Below are 16,037 nucleotides of genomic sequence, written 5' to 3'. Positions count from 1 at the left end.
GTAGTTGTGGCTCACAGGCCTAGTTGCTCCGCGGCATGTGGGATCTTCCCAGACCAGGGCTCGAACCCATGTCCCCTGCATTGGCAGGCAGATTCTCAACGACTGCGCCACCAGGGAAGCCCAATAGCAGGAAATTTTAATACTTGTTGGTCTGACTTCAAAGTTAAGGAACTTTCCTTAATAGTATGTTCCTGAAGAGATTCCATAATTCAGTTTTTAAATAGATCCAACAACATTTTAGATACTGTGAGGAAGATGACCATTTAAAGCTGTCAGTAATGATTTGCAAAACAACCACTCACTAAAAATTGATGGAAATTAAAATGTTACCTTAGTTATAAGGTAGCTGAAATCAAGAGGTATTTCTAATTTCCCTTTTGTTCTGAAAACACATAATTAGTACCATCTGCTCTGAGATGGATGCACGTGCCAGCTAAACTCTCTTCCTTTGTGCCTTACAGAGCTCTTTGAGAGGTCTCTATTCATGACACTTAACTCCCTTTTCTTATACTATATAGGTTAACTTTTCTCTGTTAGGTGTTGTCAAAAACATACGTACTAATGACAACATGTTTTAGACTTAACAGAGAGCATGTTTAAAGAATATGCTACATACCTGTACTCAGAGTATTGTGGGATATAGATTCTGGTTGGTTCCTTTTTGCCCACTGGCTGATCTAAATCTGCCCATCTTTTGTAAAGATCAGCTTCCACCAGTTAAAAGACAAATGCACCCTGTTCACCCAGCTGGTCAACTCCTGAAATTGAAATTGAATTTGTTGTAGTTTGCAGTTACTACAATATTAAAGGTGCCCTTCAGAAAAGCTTAACCTCTCACTCTTTGACCGTTCTTTGTATCAATTAGGATAGGTTCACTTGCAAGAAAAGTGTCTTAAACCATAAGACATTTTCTTGTTTCTTAAGAAAAATTTCCAAAGTGGGCAGTTCCAGAGTTGACTAGCAACTCAAACATGTCATCAGGGATCCAGCCACTTTTCATCCTTGAGTTTCAGCATCCTGAGCACGCTGCCTCATGCTTGTCACCTCACCGTCACAAGGTGGCTACCGAAGCTCCAGGCATTAGGTCTTCACACGACATTCAAAGATGAGAAAAGGGGGCAAAGGAAAAACACTTTTTCTGTTCATCAAGAATGAAATATTTTTCAGATTTTCTCCTATGCCCATGATGGGAACTGGATCACACAGCCATCTCTGACTGCAACACAGGCTGAAAAATGAGTATCTGGCAAAGAGGTTTGAAATTCCCCTGATTGGCTTAGACCAGTCACGATTTCATGCTTATTCAGCCTTTCTATTCCTACCTCTTCAGTGTGTTTTTTGATCTTTCACTCTCATTGTGGCCAAGGCTGAAGAAAGGGGAAATGAGCTAATCGTGGCTCCTGCTCATGTGATGTAGTGTGTCATGGGATCCTCTGTGCTCTGATAAGAAAGGACAATAAAGTTACCTATATGCTATGATTAGAGCTGGTCAAGAAGTGGGTTTGGTTTATGTTTGGCTCCTGCTTTAGCCTTGGCCACAATCAGAATAAAAAAAATAACAAAGACACCAAAATTGTAGGAATACAAAAGCCAGCTAAAATCTTCCAGAGGCTGAATTGGGAGTATGGGATTAACAGATACACACCACTATATACAAAATAGGTAAACAACAAGGGGTTACTGTATAGCGCAGGGAACTATATTCAATATCTTGTAATAACCTATAATGGAAAAGAATCTGAAAAAATATATATATGTATAACTGAATCACTTTGCTATATACCTGAAACTAACACAATATTGTAAATCAACTATACTTCAATTTAAAAAAATCTTCCGTAGGCTGAACTCATTACACATACCACTAAGATGCTCAGCTGGGCCAAAAATAAGGAGGCAACTGTTATTTCCAAGTCAGGCAGAGAGCAGTTAATCTCTGATAGTATCTCTGCTGAAGACAGCGCCCCTTATCTCTTAAGACTAAGAATAAGCCAATTTCCCTGGTTAGAAAGGCCCACTTTTTAGGGTAAAGGTCAGGATGTGTGTGCCATGGTAGGGGCAGTCAAAAAAATATATAATGCCATTTGTGTGGGTGTGTATGTGTATGTTCCTTAGCAGTGTACTGTGCATTGAAATGAGTCTTATTGACAGCTACACACTAAGTAAAATAATTGGCTAGGGGCTTCCCTGGTGGCGCAGTGGTTGAGAGTCCGCCTGCCGATGCAGGGAACACGGGTTCGCGCCCCGGTCCGGGAACATCCCGCATGCCGCGGAGCGGCTGGGCCCGTGAGCCATGGCCGCTGAGCCTGCGCGTCCGGAGCCTGTGCTCCGCAACGGGAGAGGCCGCAACAGTGAGAGGCCCGCGTACCGGAAAAAAAAAAAAATAATAATAATAATTGGCCAAATAAAAACCAGTCCCCAGGTCTCTGAGTCTCCTCTATCCTCTTTGTATAATACACACTTATGAATTGGAGAGGAGAGTCAAGGAGCTGCCAATGTTGTAACACAATCAACGGAAGAGGCCGCAACAGTGAGAGGCCCGCGTACCGAAAAAAAAAAAAAAATAATAATAATAATTGGCCAAATAAAAACCAGTCCCCAGGTCTCTGAGTCTCCTCTATCCTCTTTGTATAATACACACTTATGAATTGGAGAGGAGAGTCAAGGAGCTGCCAATGTTGTAACACAATGATGTTTGCCTCAGAAAACAACCACATGGGACATAATCTTGGCTTTCACCAGCCCCAACCTCTCCCTGCACTAGTTCCCTTGGTATTGCTAGAGCCTAGAGCCCAGTTTGTGGAATTAAAAGGCAGTATCAATGGAAAGCTGATTACTAAATAATGCTTAATTTAAAATTAAGATACAAAATTGTAGCTACCAAATGCTCAGTTATATTCAAATACATATTAACTGTGTAATTGTATGAAATTACATATGTTATAATACTTACGTCCAGGTGGTGACATTTGGATGATTTTTCTTTATACTTCTCTGCATGTCTAATTTCCCAACAATAAATATGCATTGCTTCATAATTAGGTAAATATTATTGTTTTCTTTTTTTCTCTCTTTAAAATCAGCATCACAGAGTAAGATACTGTTACAACAGCTGGTGCTGTTCACCACCTCGGGAAGAAGCAAACCTTTCAAGAGCTGTTTTCTTTTCATCAAGAAGTGTATTTCTCATTGGTGAAAGGGAGACTCATCAATAGATCAAGACCAGAAGTTTTGTGATGATTTCTCAGGGAAGAGACTGCCCAGGGTGCTTGGAGCTTGTGCTGTCTGGTTCCCTGTTGCCTCTGGCTCTCTGCAGAATTTAGCAGATTCATCACTGCGCTCCAGCGAGACTTTGTTATTTTTAGCTCTGTTGACTTCTAAACTGTAGCATATAGACATACAATAGACAAAGTACCTTGTAGATGGACAACCAAGCCATGCAGATGGGAAACAGCCCTCCATTAGGAAGAGGACTACGTACACCAAGAGGAAGAATGATATGATATCTTACGTAGAAAGAATTTAGGGATGAGGAAATCAAGCTAAAAACCTCAGAGATTTCAGGCTGTCTGACTTCAGCAGCAGCCAGAGCTGCAAGTCTCTCGTTGTCTCCTGCTGCCCCCTCCCCCACCCCCCATCATTCACTAGGCTCTAGTGGATGCTGCCTACTCCTCAAACACAGCACTGGTCATCTGCCCGCAAGTCTGCACATGCCTCACTCCTTCACTTCACTGCAGCTGCTGCTCAAACGTGACCTTTCCTGAGAGACCTTCTCTGAGCATTCAATCTAAATTGCCACCAAGATATCCTCACCACAGCCACTCTCTAACCTTTCACCTGGCCTGAGTTTTCTTCATACCACTTATTTTCATCTGAAGTTTCATAAAAATGCACTCTAGTTTATTTGCTGATTATCCCCCTTCTCCTGCACCATGAGAGCAGGATCTTTGTCTTGTTGACTGGTACATCTTCATACCAGAACTCTCCCATAGATAGTCAGTTTTCAGTAAGTAATTGTGTCATCCATGAACCAATGAACAAATCATCCCCCTCACCCCACTTTTGAAGGTGATTTTGTGGTAGTTTTACTACCCCTCACTAAGGGGTGATAACTGTGAGTCTGGTGTGGAATACATTTCCCTTTTGTATCTCTCTGTCATCGCCATGATCACTGCCCAAGAACACAGCCCACTTGCTTACCTCACTTTCTTTTACTTTTATTCATGTCTAGTTCATTCCCTCAACCTTTCTCCTGGGGAGTCCCTCTAGAGCCTCAGCCTTTTTCTTGGTATCTTCCTTGCACTCTTGTTTTGTTTGGGGTTTTTTTTGCCAGCTTTATTGAGGTTTGACTGACAAATAAAAATTGTAAATATTTAGGTTTACATGATTTTTTTAAGGTGTACAACATGATGATTTAATATATATACATTTTTGAGTGTGTGGTGAGGACACTTAAGATCTTCCCTTTTAGCAAATTTCAAGTGTACAAGACAGTATTAGTAACTATGGTCACTGTGCTGTACATTAGGTTCCCAGAACTTACACCTTATAAGTAGAAGTGAAACTGAGCAAGTGGGCTTGTGACCTGCTCCACAATGGAAAGACCAAATACTGAGGCAACGGTCTTTTACAGAGAGAAACAGGCTTTATTGCAGGGCAGCCAAACAAGGAGGTAGGAGGCATTGTACTGTTTGACCAATATCTTTCCATTTACCCCAGCCCCAACCCCTGCAACCATCATTCTACTTTCTGGTCCTGTGAGTTCAACTTTTTTAGATCTCAACTACTCACCACAAGATAGACCAATAAATCGAGAGATGAGGTGTTGGGACAAGGAATAGTGATTTTATTCAGAAAGCCAGCAGAAGATGGTGCACTACTGTCCCAAAGAACCATCTTGCCCTGGTTTGGATGCTAGTTTCTTTCATACAACAAAGAGGGGGAGGTGAGGAGTTAAAGTGAAAAAGGTGATAAGTGGTTGCAAATATTCCCTGGTTGAAGCCAGCCTCAGAAGAGATGTGTTAATTTCTTTTTCCCTGCAGCCACTTATGGGTGGGCCTGGTCAGGATGTTTCCTGTGAGTTTAAACAAAGGTATTTTAGCTTAACATGCAGGCATGGGAGGCAGGGTTCCAGGAGATGGGCCATCATGTATACTTTAAGCTATAGGCAACTTCCCTTTAGTGATTAACTTGTAGCAAAAGCAAGAGAATACAAAGGTAAAAGTAAAAGAAACAGACCCAGTATGGAGTCAGGTTTGTTCTTCCCTATTACAATTTCCCACTGTAAATGTCCATTTGACAATCTTGTGGGAAAAGGGGTGACGACTGCCCGGGCTACTTCCTGCTGAACGGGGGCAGTGAGGGGGTGATCGTGAGATGGAATTGGATCAACTTGGGACTGGAAGTATTCCTGAGTCCCTGGTTGGGCATACATGATTCCCCTTTTTATGGCCCTGTCACAATACTTAGACAAGCACTTGAACATATACATACATTCCAGCACTTGGAATAAGGATATCCAGCATGCTCTGCTCTGTGTTATCTTTAGATCCTGCCAAACATTTAATAGAGGGGTAGAGTTATTTCCCCTCTTTGGTCCTTTCCAACAAGAGGCTGTTACCAGTGTAAGGAAACAAAAGAGCAGAGCAAACGTCATCATTACTTATCTGATAGGAAGCTTGGCTCAAAATAGTAACTTAAGCCCTTCTAACGTCTCATAAGACCAAGTCTGCTTTTCTTCATTCCATCCAGTTTCTGGAAAAGTGAGTAATACTCAGATGTGGTGAATCCGTGGTCTTATCCCCACTAATTTAAAGAGGAGTCAGTGTTCAACAGCACCTGTATGGTCCTCTCCACTTAGTGGCAAATTGATGTTCAGGTCCTTGTTCTCTCCAGGTTTTGAGGAAGACTCAATCCCCAGGCAGGAAGGGGTGCAGGACTTCCTCATTTGGGTAGGCAGACCTATTGGAAGCAAACTCATGAATGGAAGTTAGTATAGTGCTAAAGTGTTAACATAGTTGGTGACTGTCAAGTCCTTTAAGACATCTACAGATTCTCCTGCCCAGACAGACACCTGGAATGTCCTACCATACAATATTTCAAAAGGGTTTAATTTAAGCTTGCTTCTAGGAGCCACACTAATCCATAGCAGGGCAACTGGCAAGACCTTATCTCAAGTTAAATTAGTCTCTTGGCATATTTTAGCAATGCTCCTTTTTAATGTATGATTCATTTTTTTGGTTTTTCCTGTGATTGTGGTCTCCAGGATGAAGACAGTTTCCAGTTAAAGTGCAGTGTTTTAGACACTTGTTGGGTTATGCTAGAGACAAAAGCAGGCCTGTTATCACTTTGAAGGGTGCTAGACCATCCAAATTGGAGGATAATTTCCTCAAGGAGGGCTTTAACCATTTTAGCGGCTTTTTGCTGTCTGGGTGGGATATGCTTCTACCCATCCTGAAAAAGTGTCCACAGGCACTATCAGGTGTCTGAAATTTCCTGCAGCTCGAGGAATTTGAGTGAAGTCTATTTGCCAGTTCTTGGTGGGGCAGGTTCCTCTGTGTTGAGGCCCCATCTGGAGAGGTCTGACAGCAGTCTTTGGGTTATATTTAGCATAAATTAAGCAGTTCTGAGTGACTCGCTGGATGGTCTTTTGTAGGTTAGGCCCCATTATATACTTTTGAATCCATTTAAGGTAGCATCTCTCCCATAATGGGTTCTATTATGAATGTGCTGCAGCACAGTGTCCAGGAATGCCTCAGGGATCAAAACAATTCCTTGTGCACTATATTTCCAGCCAGGCGATCAAGAGTGAAACCCTACTCTTTGGCCCTTTCTCTGTCCCTTTCTGAATACAATGGCTGGTATTCTGACAAGTCAATCTGTTGGAGAAGTGATCCTATCATGGCTTGATAATCGCCCTAACGAACTGTCCACAAATTGAGTAAAAGTCCTTCACCCAATATTAAGTTTCTAAGGTCCCTAGCCAACATTTCCCCAAACAAGGTAGGGGAATTTTTAAATCCTCTAGGCAGGACTGTCCAACAATACTGTTGGACCACCTGTGTTTCTGGGTCCTGCCATTCAAAAGCAAATAGCTGCTGTGATTCTTCTGCAAATAGGAATGCAGAAAAAAAGTATCTTTTAAGTCCAAAAATTGAGAAACAGCTGTATTCTCCCAGAATAGTTGTGAGCAGAGCATACAAAGGGTGCAAATCTTGGACTGCTTCATTAATAGCCCTCAAGTCTTGGACAAAGCGATCCTCTGCTGAGTTCGATTTTTTGACCAGGAGAATAGGGGTTTTATATGGGGACCTGCAGGGTTTAATCAGTCCTGTTTTCAAAAACTTTTTGAGAATCGGCTGAATTTCGTTTTGGGTGTCTTGCCTTAGAGGATATTGTTTTAGGTTAGGTGTCCCATCATCCCTTTTTAATGGGATCCGTATTGGCCATGCATTTTTGGCCTTCCCCGGGGTGCTGTCTGCCCACACTTTTGGTCTTACCTTTCCATAGACCTCCATGGGGAAAGAGCTCTGTCTCCTTATCTGCGGTTTCTATGAGCGTCATCTGTAGGTTTAAAGTGTGTTCTGGTGGGACTCTGATGTTAAGCTGTTCTGACAACAAAAAAAAGTTACCTGAGCATTTAACTTTACAAGGGAGATATCCACCCAGAAGAGGGATTGGACACTCTGGCATATGTAAGAAACTATGTTTCAGGGTGAGGTCCCCTCGTTGGCATTCTAGAGTTTGGAAGAACAAATGATTTTGTACTTCTCCAGAGACTTCCGTGACTGGGATGGATTGAGATGTTTTCTGTGCCACCTTGGTGTTTACCACAGAGTATGTTGCACCCGTATCTATCAGAAAGTCAATCAGCTTATTCCCCACTGTTACGGAGCTCCTGTGGTGAAATTGGAATTGGGTGCCTCAAGCCCTAGGGAGCCTCTGGGCCTCTTCATTTATCATCAGAATGTTGCTCTCTGTCTACCATATGAGAGGCTCCCATCTTTCTTTTATTGTTTTCCTTCTCATGTTTTAGCCTAGGGCAATCTTCTTTCCAATGCCCCTCCTCCTTACAGTAGCTCATTGTTCCTCCCTTAATGGTGGCTTACCTCTCTTTGGGTTACTCTGGGAATCCAGTGCCATGCCAGAAGAGTGGCATTCCATTTTGCATCTTCTGTCATTGTTCCCCATTGTTGAACACTTTAAAAGCAACATCTACCGATTGAGAAGGGTTTGTTCCAAATGCACCATCTAATTTTTGCAATTTCCTCATATTTACCATTGTAGCATTTTCAGGGGGCTTGGGATCTGCTGTAGACCTGATAAATCCTTTCCAAAAATTCAGAGGGGTCTTCATTTGGTTTTTGCTGAATTTCTTGAATTTTGTTAAACTCAGCCTGCTGGCTGTTTGCATGTAGGCCCCCATGGAATAGTGGCATAGGGGAAATTGCCCTGCAAAGGGAGTGGCTTCTGGTCTGAACTGGGTGTCCTGTCAGGTCTTAGATGGCAATACCAAACCAGGACCCTGTGCCCCAGGAACTAACACAGTATTTTCCAATTGATCTGTATAAGGAAGGGGAGCCAGTCCCATCACTTCCTGAGCCCCAGCATTGGGAGTAGGGTGGGCTGTATAGAAGCAGGAAGTGGTGGAAGGGGTGGATACATTAGCATAGTGGCTGAGTGGCTGGGGCAGCCAGCTCAGCCAGAGAAGTTAAGGTTTGAAGCAATATATTGTCACTCTTGTTCCCTTGCTTTTCTTATTTTCCCTGATGTTATAGCACAAATGCTTGCACAAAGGGGATTTTATCATTCTTCTCCACTTTTTCAAAGAATAGCTCTAATGGTAGGATTATATAGAGCCATTTGAAGACCACCATTCCTCAGCGTTTTATTGTAAAACCATAACTAGCAACTGATCCTCTCTAACCATTTTACCCTGGCATCAACCAACCCAGCTGAATTCTGGGCTGGGGCTTTTGGTGATTTTAGAAACCAAGTGCAACCTTTTCCTTCTCCCTGGAAATGTCCCACTCTCAGACAAGAACAGACAGCGTTGTGTGTGTGTGTGTGTGTGTCTGTGTGTGTGTGTGTTTTCTGTTCCTTTCCTCCATTTGACATCAGTAAAAGTTTTAAATAGCACAAAACTGATTTGGCGGTAAATGGAGAAATGGTACCAAAACAAATTGAAGTGAAAAACCCAAAGAACAAACCCTCAAGTTTGGTCTTGTGGTTTTACATATCACAAGAACCATCAATTCAACCTCCATGCAATGTGACTCCCTGGCTAGACCAATGACACAGGAGACTGCAAACAACGATGTAATTAACAAAGCAAGGGTGATAGTACATGGTACTCAGGGTCCCAAGATAACCCTGCATAAACCCTTTGTGGAGATCCTAACAGGTACTGTGGCCACCACATTGCTACAATAAAATATTATCTTTCTCTTAATCATGGGTTCATAGCTATAATCAGATCACTTATCCAAAATGCACCCCAGAGGACTTTCTTTAGGGATAGTTGAAACATTCTGCAGTTTTTAAAGACAGAAAGACAAGACAGAACACAAATGGCACACACAAATGCTAGCATTCAAAGAAACAAATGAACTAGTTCACAGATCGGGTAAAAGTTCAGCAACTATTTCCTCTCTCCAACAGGGTACCCACTCAAATACAAAATAAACTGGTTTATTCTGGAGGAAAAAAACCCAAATGGAAAGGAATAAAATTTCTGGCTCTATACACCAAAGCGACTTGCCCTACTGTATTGAGTCAGTCAGCACCCAGATTTCGATTCCTTGCTCCAACGGCCAAGCGCTGGGGCAGCTGGTGCCACTTCAGGGAATTTTGAAGGGAAGATCCTGAGGACAGGTGCTCCCAGCAGCTGCTAGGGCCTTACCCGAAAATTCCTCAACCAGGCCAGCCAGCTGGCCATGAGCAGCAAGGCTGCCGGCTGCCTTTGCCAAAATTTGTTACCAAGACCAAGCTCATACTGCTCACTGCAGGACAGGCCAACAAATGGAGAGATGAGGTGTTGGGTCAAAATATAGCAATTTTATTCGGAAAGCCAGCAGACCAAGAAGACGGTGCACTAGTGTCCCAAAGAACCATTTTACACAAGTTAGAGTTCAGGCTTTTTTTATATGAAAAAGGGATAGGATGTGGTTGGTTGTTGCAAACTTCTTGATGTCCAAATCCTTTGTTCTTGCAGCCGTCCACATAGGTTGGGTAACAATGTTCCCATAAACCTCCAACAAGACAAATGTTATTTTCTGTTCTGCAAATTTTTCTCTCTATATAAATGGGAAAGTGGTGTACCTTCAGAGGTCAGAGACTTGAGAATGGGCTATCTTGTATATTTCAGACTCTAGGCAACATTCTTAACTTGTAGCAAAAGCAATAGAATACAAAGGTTAAAGTAAGAGAAACAGACCCAGTATCGAGTCAGATTTTTCTTCCCTACCACAGTTAAGTAGAAACTACAGAAAGGTCTTGCATCCTTGATGACATTACTGAGCTGCTGAATTACCCTGAAATCACTTTCCTTTCGACTTCTTCTTATGGTTTAAACTGCTCTTGGTTGGGCACTCTGTTACTTACAGAGGGAAGAAATCTTAACAGGGCTGTGGGATTGAGCAAGGATTTCTTTAAGGATGGAAGATACTTTCACAAATGGAAGATACTTGCACATATAAATCTCTTTATTTTTTTTCTTTGCTCCCTAATAATAATAATAATTATTATTATTATATCATTATTTGAAAACATATAGTTCCTTATCAAATTACCAGGGTACATTTGGGTTTATCTATAATTTCTATTTATAATAGTTCTATTAAAATAAGAAAAAAAGACAAAAATGTGTATTATTTCTCCTGTTATTCAACATTGTTTTTCAAGTTTTAGCCAATACAATAAGATCAAAAAATTATCAGAAATATGGCTAAATAGTAGAATTTTCATTTTCAGATTAGAAGATTGTTTTCCAAGAAAGACTAAGAAATTCTACTTTATGTCTCAGTTTCCTCATCTATAGAACTGATATAATAGTATCTACCTTATAGAGATATTATGAGGATTAAATGAGTTAATGCATTAAAATGCTTGAAACAATGTGTAGCCCATTGTTAGTTCTCCATAAATGTTAGTTATTGTTTTTAAAATAATTGAATAAAGTGACTGGATACAAAATTAAAATACAAAAGTTAATAGTTTTAATAAACAGAAATTTAAATTTCTGGGGGAAGAAATCCCATTTATAATAAAACCTCAAACTATAAAATACCTAGAAATAAAGTTCACAAGAAAGGCAAAAGACCTAAATAAGTAGAACTATAAAACTCTTATTAAAATGTGAAAAAAGATATCTAAATGGAGTGACAACTTCCTAAGATAGAATGAGATAATGTCATAGCAATATCTACCCTTCCCAAAGGAATTTATATATTTAATGAAATTTCAACCAGAATCCTAGTTTGATATTTTTTACAATGGATATGATGATTTTAAAGGTCAATGGAGGAATAGCTGAGAATAGTCAAGTAAATTTTTACAGAAAGATGAAAGCCTTGGCTATGGGCTTGGCACAATAATAGACAAATAGATCAATGAAACAGAATCCAAAATTGGTTCAAGTAGAATATGAATCTTAATTTTTGACCAAGTGGGAAAGGGTAGTTTATTTAGTAAATTATGTTGATGAAGTTAGCATCTGAAGGAAAACAAGTTAGACCCCATGCATCATACCACATACAAAAAAAAAAAAACTAGATAAATTATATATATATAATATAAAGGGCTTCCCTGGTGGCGCAGTGGTTGAGGGTCCGCCTGCCGGTGCGGGGGACACGGGTTCGTGCCCCGGTCCGGGGGGATCCCACGTGCCGCGGAGCGGCTGGGCCCGTGAGCCATGGCCGCTGAGCCTGCGCGTCCGGAGCCTGTGCTCCGCAAAGGGAGAGGCCACAGAAGTGAGAGGCCCGCGTACCGCAAAAAACAAAACAAAACAAAACAAAACAAAAACAAACAAACAAAAAAAATATATAAAAATTTAGGAAATCAATTTTAGGAAAACATTTTTATAAGCTTGAAGAGAGAAAGCCTGTAAGCAAAACACAGAATCCAGAAGTCATAATGAAAAAATGGGCGTTTTATGCGTATAAAATGTTTACATGAGAAAAGATACCATAAGTAACATCTTAAAAGGCAAATAGACTTTGGAAAAGTATTTACAACACATGTGGCAAATGAGGGGTTCCTATCATGAATTATATTGAAAACTCCTACAAATCGATAACATTAGAAACGGAAAATGGGCAAAGGATATAAACAAGAATTTTCAAAGCAGTATAGGCAAGAATTTTCAAAGGAGTATATGCAAATACTCAATAAACATATTTTTTAAATTCTTTAAATATTTTGGGGTACATTGAAATACCATTTTTCACCTATTAGATTGGCAAGAATCGAGAAAGTAGTAATAACCTGCAGTATATATGTGGCTGGAAAAAGAAAGAAACAATTTGAATGTCTATCAACAGGGGAATGATTTAATAAATATGACATTATATGTGGAATATTAGGCAGTTATTTTTAAATACATTTTTATACATTGATAAAAATTTGTTGCAAATTACAACATCACGTATATGTGTGATCCCATTTTTTAAAATGAATCCAAACTAATTGTCTTCAACAATCTCTACATTTACATATATGAGCATAAAGAAATGGAAGGATACTCATTAGACTTTAACATTAGTTACTTCAATAAAGGAGACATATTGGGGAAGGGGAATTATTAAACTCTTCCTTATATATATTTGTATTATTTGATTTGATAGAGGCAGCATACATTTCTTTTGAATTAAAAAAATGTGGGGCTTCCCTGGTGGCGCAGTGGTTGAGAGTCCGCCTGCCGATGCAGGGGAGACGGGTTCGTGCCCCGGTCCGGGAAGATCCCACATGCCGCGGAGCGGCTGGGCCCGTGAGCCATGGCCGCTGAGCCTGCGCATCCGGAGCCTGTGCTCCGCAATGGGAGAGGCCACGACAGTGAGAGGCCCGCGTACCGCAAAAAAAAAAAAAAAGTACTAGTCCAAATAAGCCTTTTCCAGGATGTTGCAGTGGGCTTGTAACCCACTACATACCCATACTGATGTAAATAAACAAATTAAAAAAAAAAAAAAAAAAAAAAAAAAAAAGGTGATTTCCACTTCTAGCTATGATTTGAAGATCGTAGAGAGCTACTAAGGCGTTAAGGACCTGAAGAGTCAAAAAAACATGAGGCAAGGGAGACACCGAGAAGAGAGCTAAAATTCTTCTTTAGTGCTTTTCTTCTTGAAGCTCTGCATAACCACAAAGTTGGTCTACTGAAAAGCTAAACAGAATGTGACAACTACAAGACTGAGAGATGAAGGAGAATTCTGAGCAGTCTAACCCATGTGGAGACAAAAACTTCAAAGTCCCTGGCTCACCATGGAAGTGATCCTTGAGCAATAAAAGTGACCAGAAATAGACCAATCCTCATGCAGTATGGAACTCAGCCTCAACTAAACTCAAATACAAACTGGATTGAGATGATTCATCCTGATCCTAACAGACTACCCCCTCACACACACCCCTTCAAAAAAAGTGATACCTCTCTCAAAAAGCTAACATAATCCAGAGACTCACCTTAACTCTATAATTTTTCACACATAATGTTAGCATTCGGTCAAAAAATACCAGGCATACCAGGAGACAAGAAAAACTGATATATATGTCTATATATATCTATGTGTATATCTATGTATACATATACATATAGATATCTCATTCTCTCTCTATATATATATACAGAGAGAGAGAGAGAGGAACAAAATCTAGAAATAGACTTAGAAGAACTCTAGGTGTTGGAGATATCATACAAAGACTTTAAAATAGCTGTGATTAATAGATAATAAGATGGAATCTATAAAAAAAATGGAAATTTAATTGAAAGATAAATCAGTATAAAATATCTAGACTAAAACATAGAGATAAAAAAGAACAGAAAATCCAGAAAAGAGTATAGGATAAATATGGGGCATACTGAAAAAGTTTAACACACCTGTAATTGGACTTCCAAAAGAAGAGAAGAGAGACAATAGGACAGAAGTATTAAGAGGATAATAACTAAACATTCTCCAAGATCATTTAAAGATATTAAATTCAAGAAGTTCTATAAAATCCAAATAAGATAAATAAAGTGAAAGCTACACCCAGGCACACCCAGTTTTACTGTAAGGCACATCACAGTAAAACTTTTAGGAACCAAAGACAGAAAAACTTAAGAGCAACAAGGAGATCCATTTACTGCAAAAGAGCAGCAATAAACTTACAACTGGATTCTCAATGGCCTCATTTGTATTACATATAGTAAAGCAAGGGTGCTTGTTGCAGTCTCTAGGTCAGCAAACTTTTCTGTAAAAGGCTAGATAGTAAATATTTCCCACTTTGTAGGTCATATGGTCTCTGCTGCAGCTACTAGACTCTGCTGTTGTGATGTGAAGCAATCATAGACAAGACACAAACAAACAGGCAGGCGTTGCTGTGCTCCAATTAAATTTTACTTACAAAAACAGCCACAGGCCATAGTTTGCTAATCCCTGCTCTGGGATAAGCACTAAAAATGGAGTAAAAGAGTGTGTAACTAACTCTACACACTCTTTCTGGGGGTCTCATCTGTTCCCATGGCCTCAATGACCACCTATATGCTGATGGTTCCCAAATCTGTGTCTGCAGCCAAACCTGTCTCCTGAGCTTGAGACACCCATCTCCAACTGCCTCTGAGATTGCCCATTTGAACATCACGCAGGTTCATCATGTCCAAAATGACCCTTCCCTCCTTGTTCTCCAAACATGTTTTTCCTCCCATGTTTCCTAAGTCAGTGCTGCCATCCCTTGAGTTTCTCTCAAGCCAGACAGCTGGAAGTCACGCCAGACTGCTCCTTCTCCCTCATCCTTTAGCCATCAGCAAACAGATTGGGTTATTCTACTGTGGAAAGAGGTTCCCTCAAAGAACTCACAGTCTAGTGACAAAAATCTTCATAAACCAATGTACAAATTGTTTGAGAGGTAAAAGGATGTGCTGAATGTTAGGTGAAGGGGCTTATATCTTTTAAAGAAGATCATAAATATCAAGAAAATGATTGCAATCTATGGTGAGAAAAGAAACTATGAGAGGGCCAAGAGGATGCTTTAATACTGACATGCCATTCATTCTTTTATTCCATGACAATCATCATCTACCTGCCATCGGCAGAAACACAGACTCCAAGAGCAGCCCTTTCCACCTAGCTGAAGTCTCCCTTAGACATGTAGGGAGGCCCATTTGGGTTGGAAGAACACAGCAAGGAGAGAGTCTTCAAAGGCATGAAATTCAGGGGCTCCTCTTAAAGAGACCTGTTTGCTTCCATAGCAGATGAACAAAGTTCTATCCCTTTGAGTATTCTCAAGGTCATGGTGCACAGAGAGTGAAGGGAGAGGATGTGAGGGCTGAACTGAGACAAAGGAACCTGGATGAATAGGGAACCTAGTGACCAAGAATATTCTATATATTCTGTGTGTATGTGAAAAAACAAATTTGTGAAAAAAAATTTTTGTGAACGAATTTGTGAAAAGACAAACCTTTTCATTGTTCCCAAATGGAGGCAAGCTGCTTTCTGATTTTGTGTGATTTTACTTAGAACATATATTAATGATTTGACATTTATATAGCATTTATGATTTTTAATTATACCCATAGATATGATCACCTTAATATTTGACAGATAAGGAAACAGAGGCCCATAAATGATTAAGCAATTTACTTATGGGGATATTATAGTAGGAGTGTTGGGACCAGAACCCACAGCCTCTCAGTTTCAGCTCAGGGTCCTTTCTTCTATTATACGTTTCTTTCTGTAGAAGAGCTGTTAGGTTTCTGGTATTCTTTTTGATTGACAAAAAAAAAGTAGTCCCATTAAAAAGACCATAAAAACACTAACCAACAGATGAAAGATATAGCTACAGTAATATCA

At 40.2% G+C, this 16,037-nt stretch overlaps 1 protein-coding gene across 2 annotated transcripts in view; it reads left to right on the top strand.

The window, feature by feature from the left end:
• COX16 (cytochrome c oxidase assembly factor COX16) overlaps positions 1–4,325 on the top strand; it is a 124,224-nt gene extending 119,899 nt beyond the window's left edge. For both annotated transcript variants that reach the window (XR_008618696.1, XM_055088567.1), the window contains one exon: positions 3,084–4,325. Coding sequence is in view for 1 of the 2 variants with exons in the window: in XM_055088567.1 (XP_054944542.1) it covers positions 3,084–3,196 (113 nt within the window). In the remaining variant the exon portion in view is untranslated. The remainder of the gene's footprint in view (positions 1–3,083) is intronic.
• The last annotated feature ends 11,712 nt before the right edge of the window (positions 4,326–16,037 follow it).

Source organism: Physeter macrocephalus, chromosome 11 (assembly GCF_002837175.3).
Source record: "Physeter macrocephalus isolate SW-GA chromosome 11, ASM283717v5, whole genome shotgun sequence".
Taxonomy (NCBI): Eukaryota; Metazoa; Chordata; class Mammalia; order Artiodactyla; family Physeteridae; genus Physeter; species Physeter macrocephalus.
Note: the sequence above shows the minus strand (reverse complement) of the source record. Positions and strands in the feature narration are given on the sequence as shown.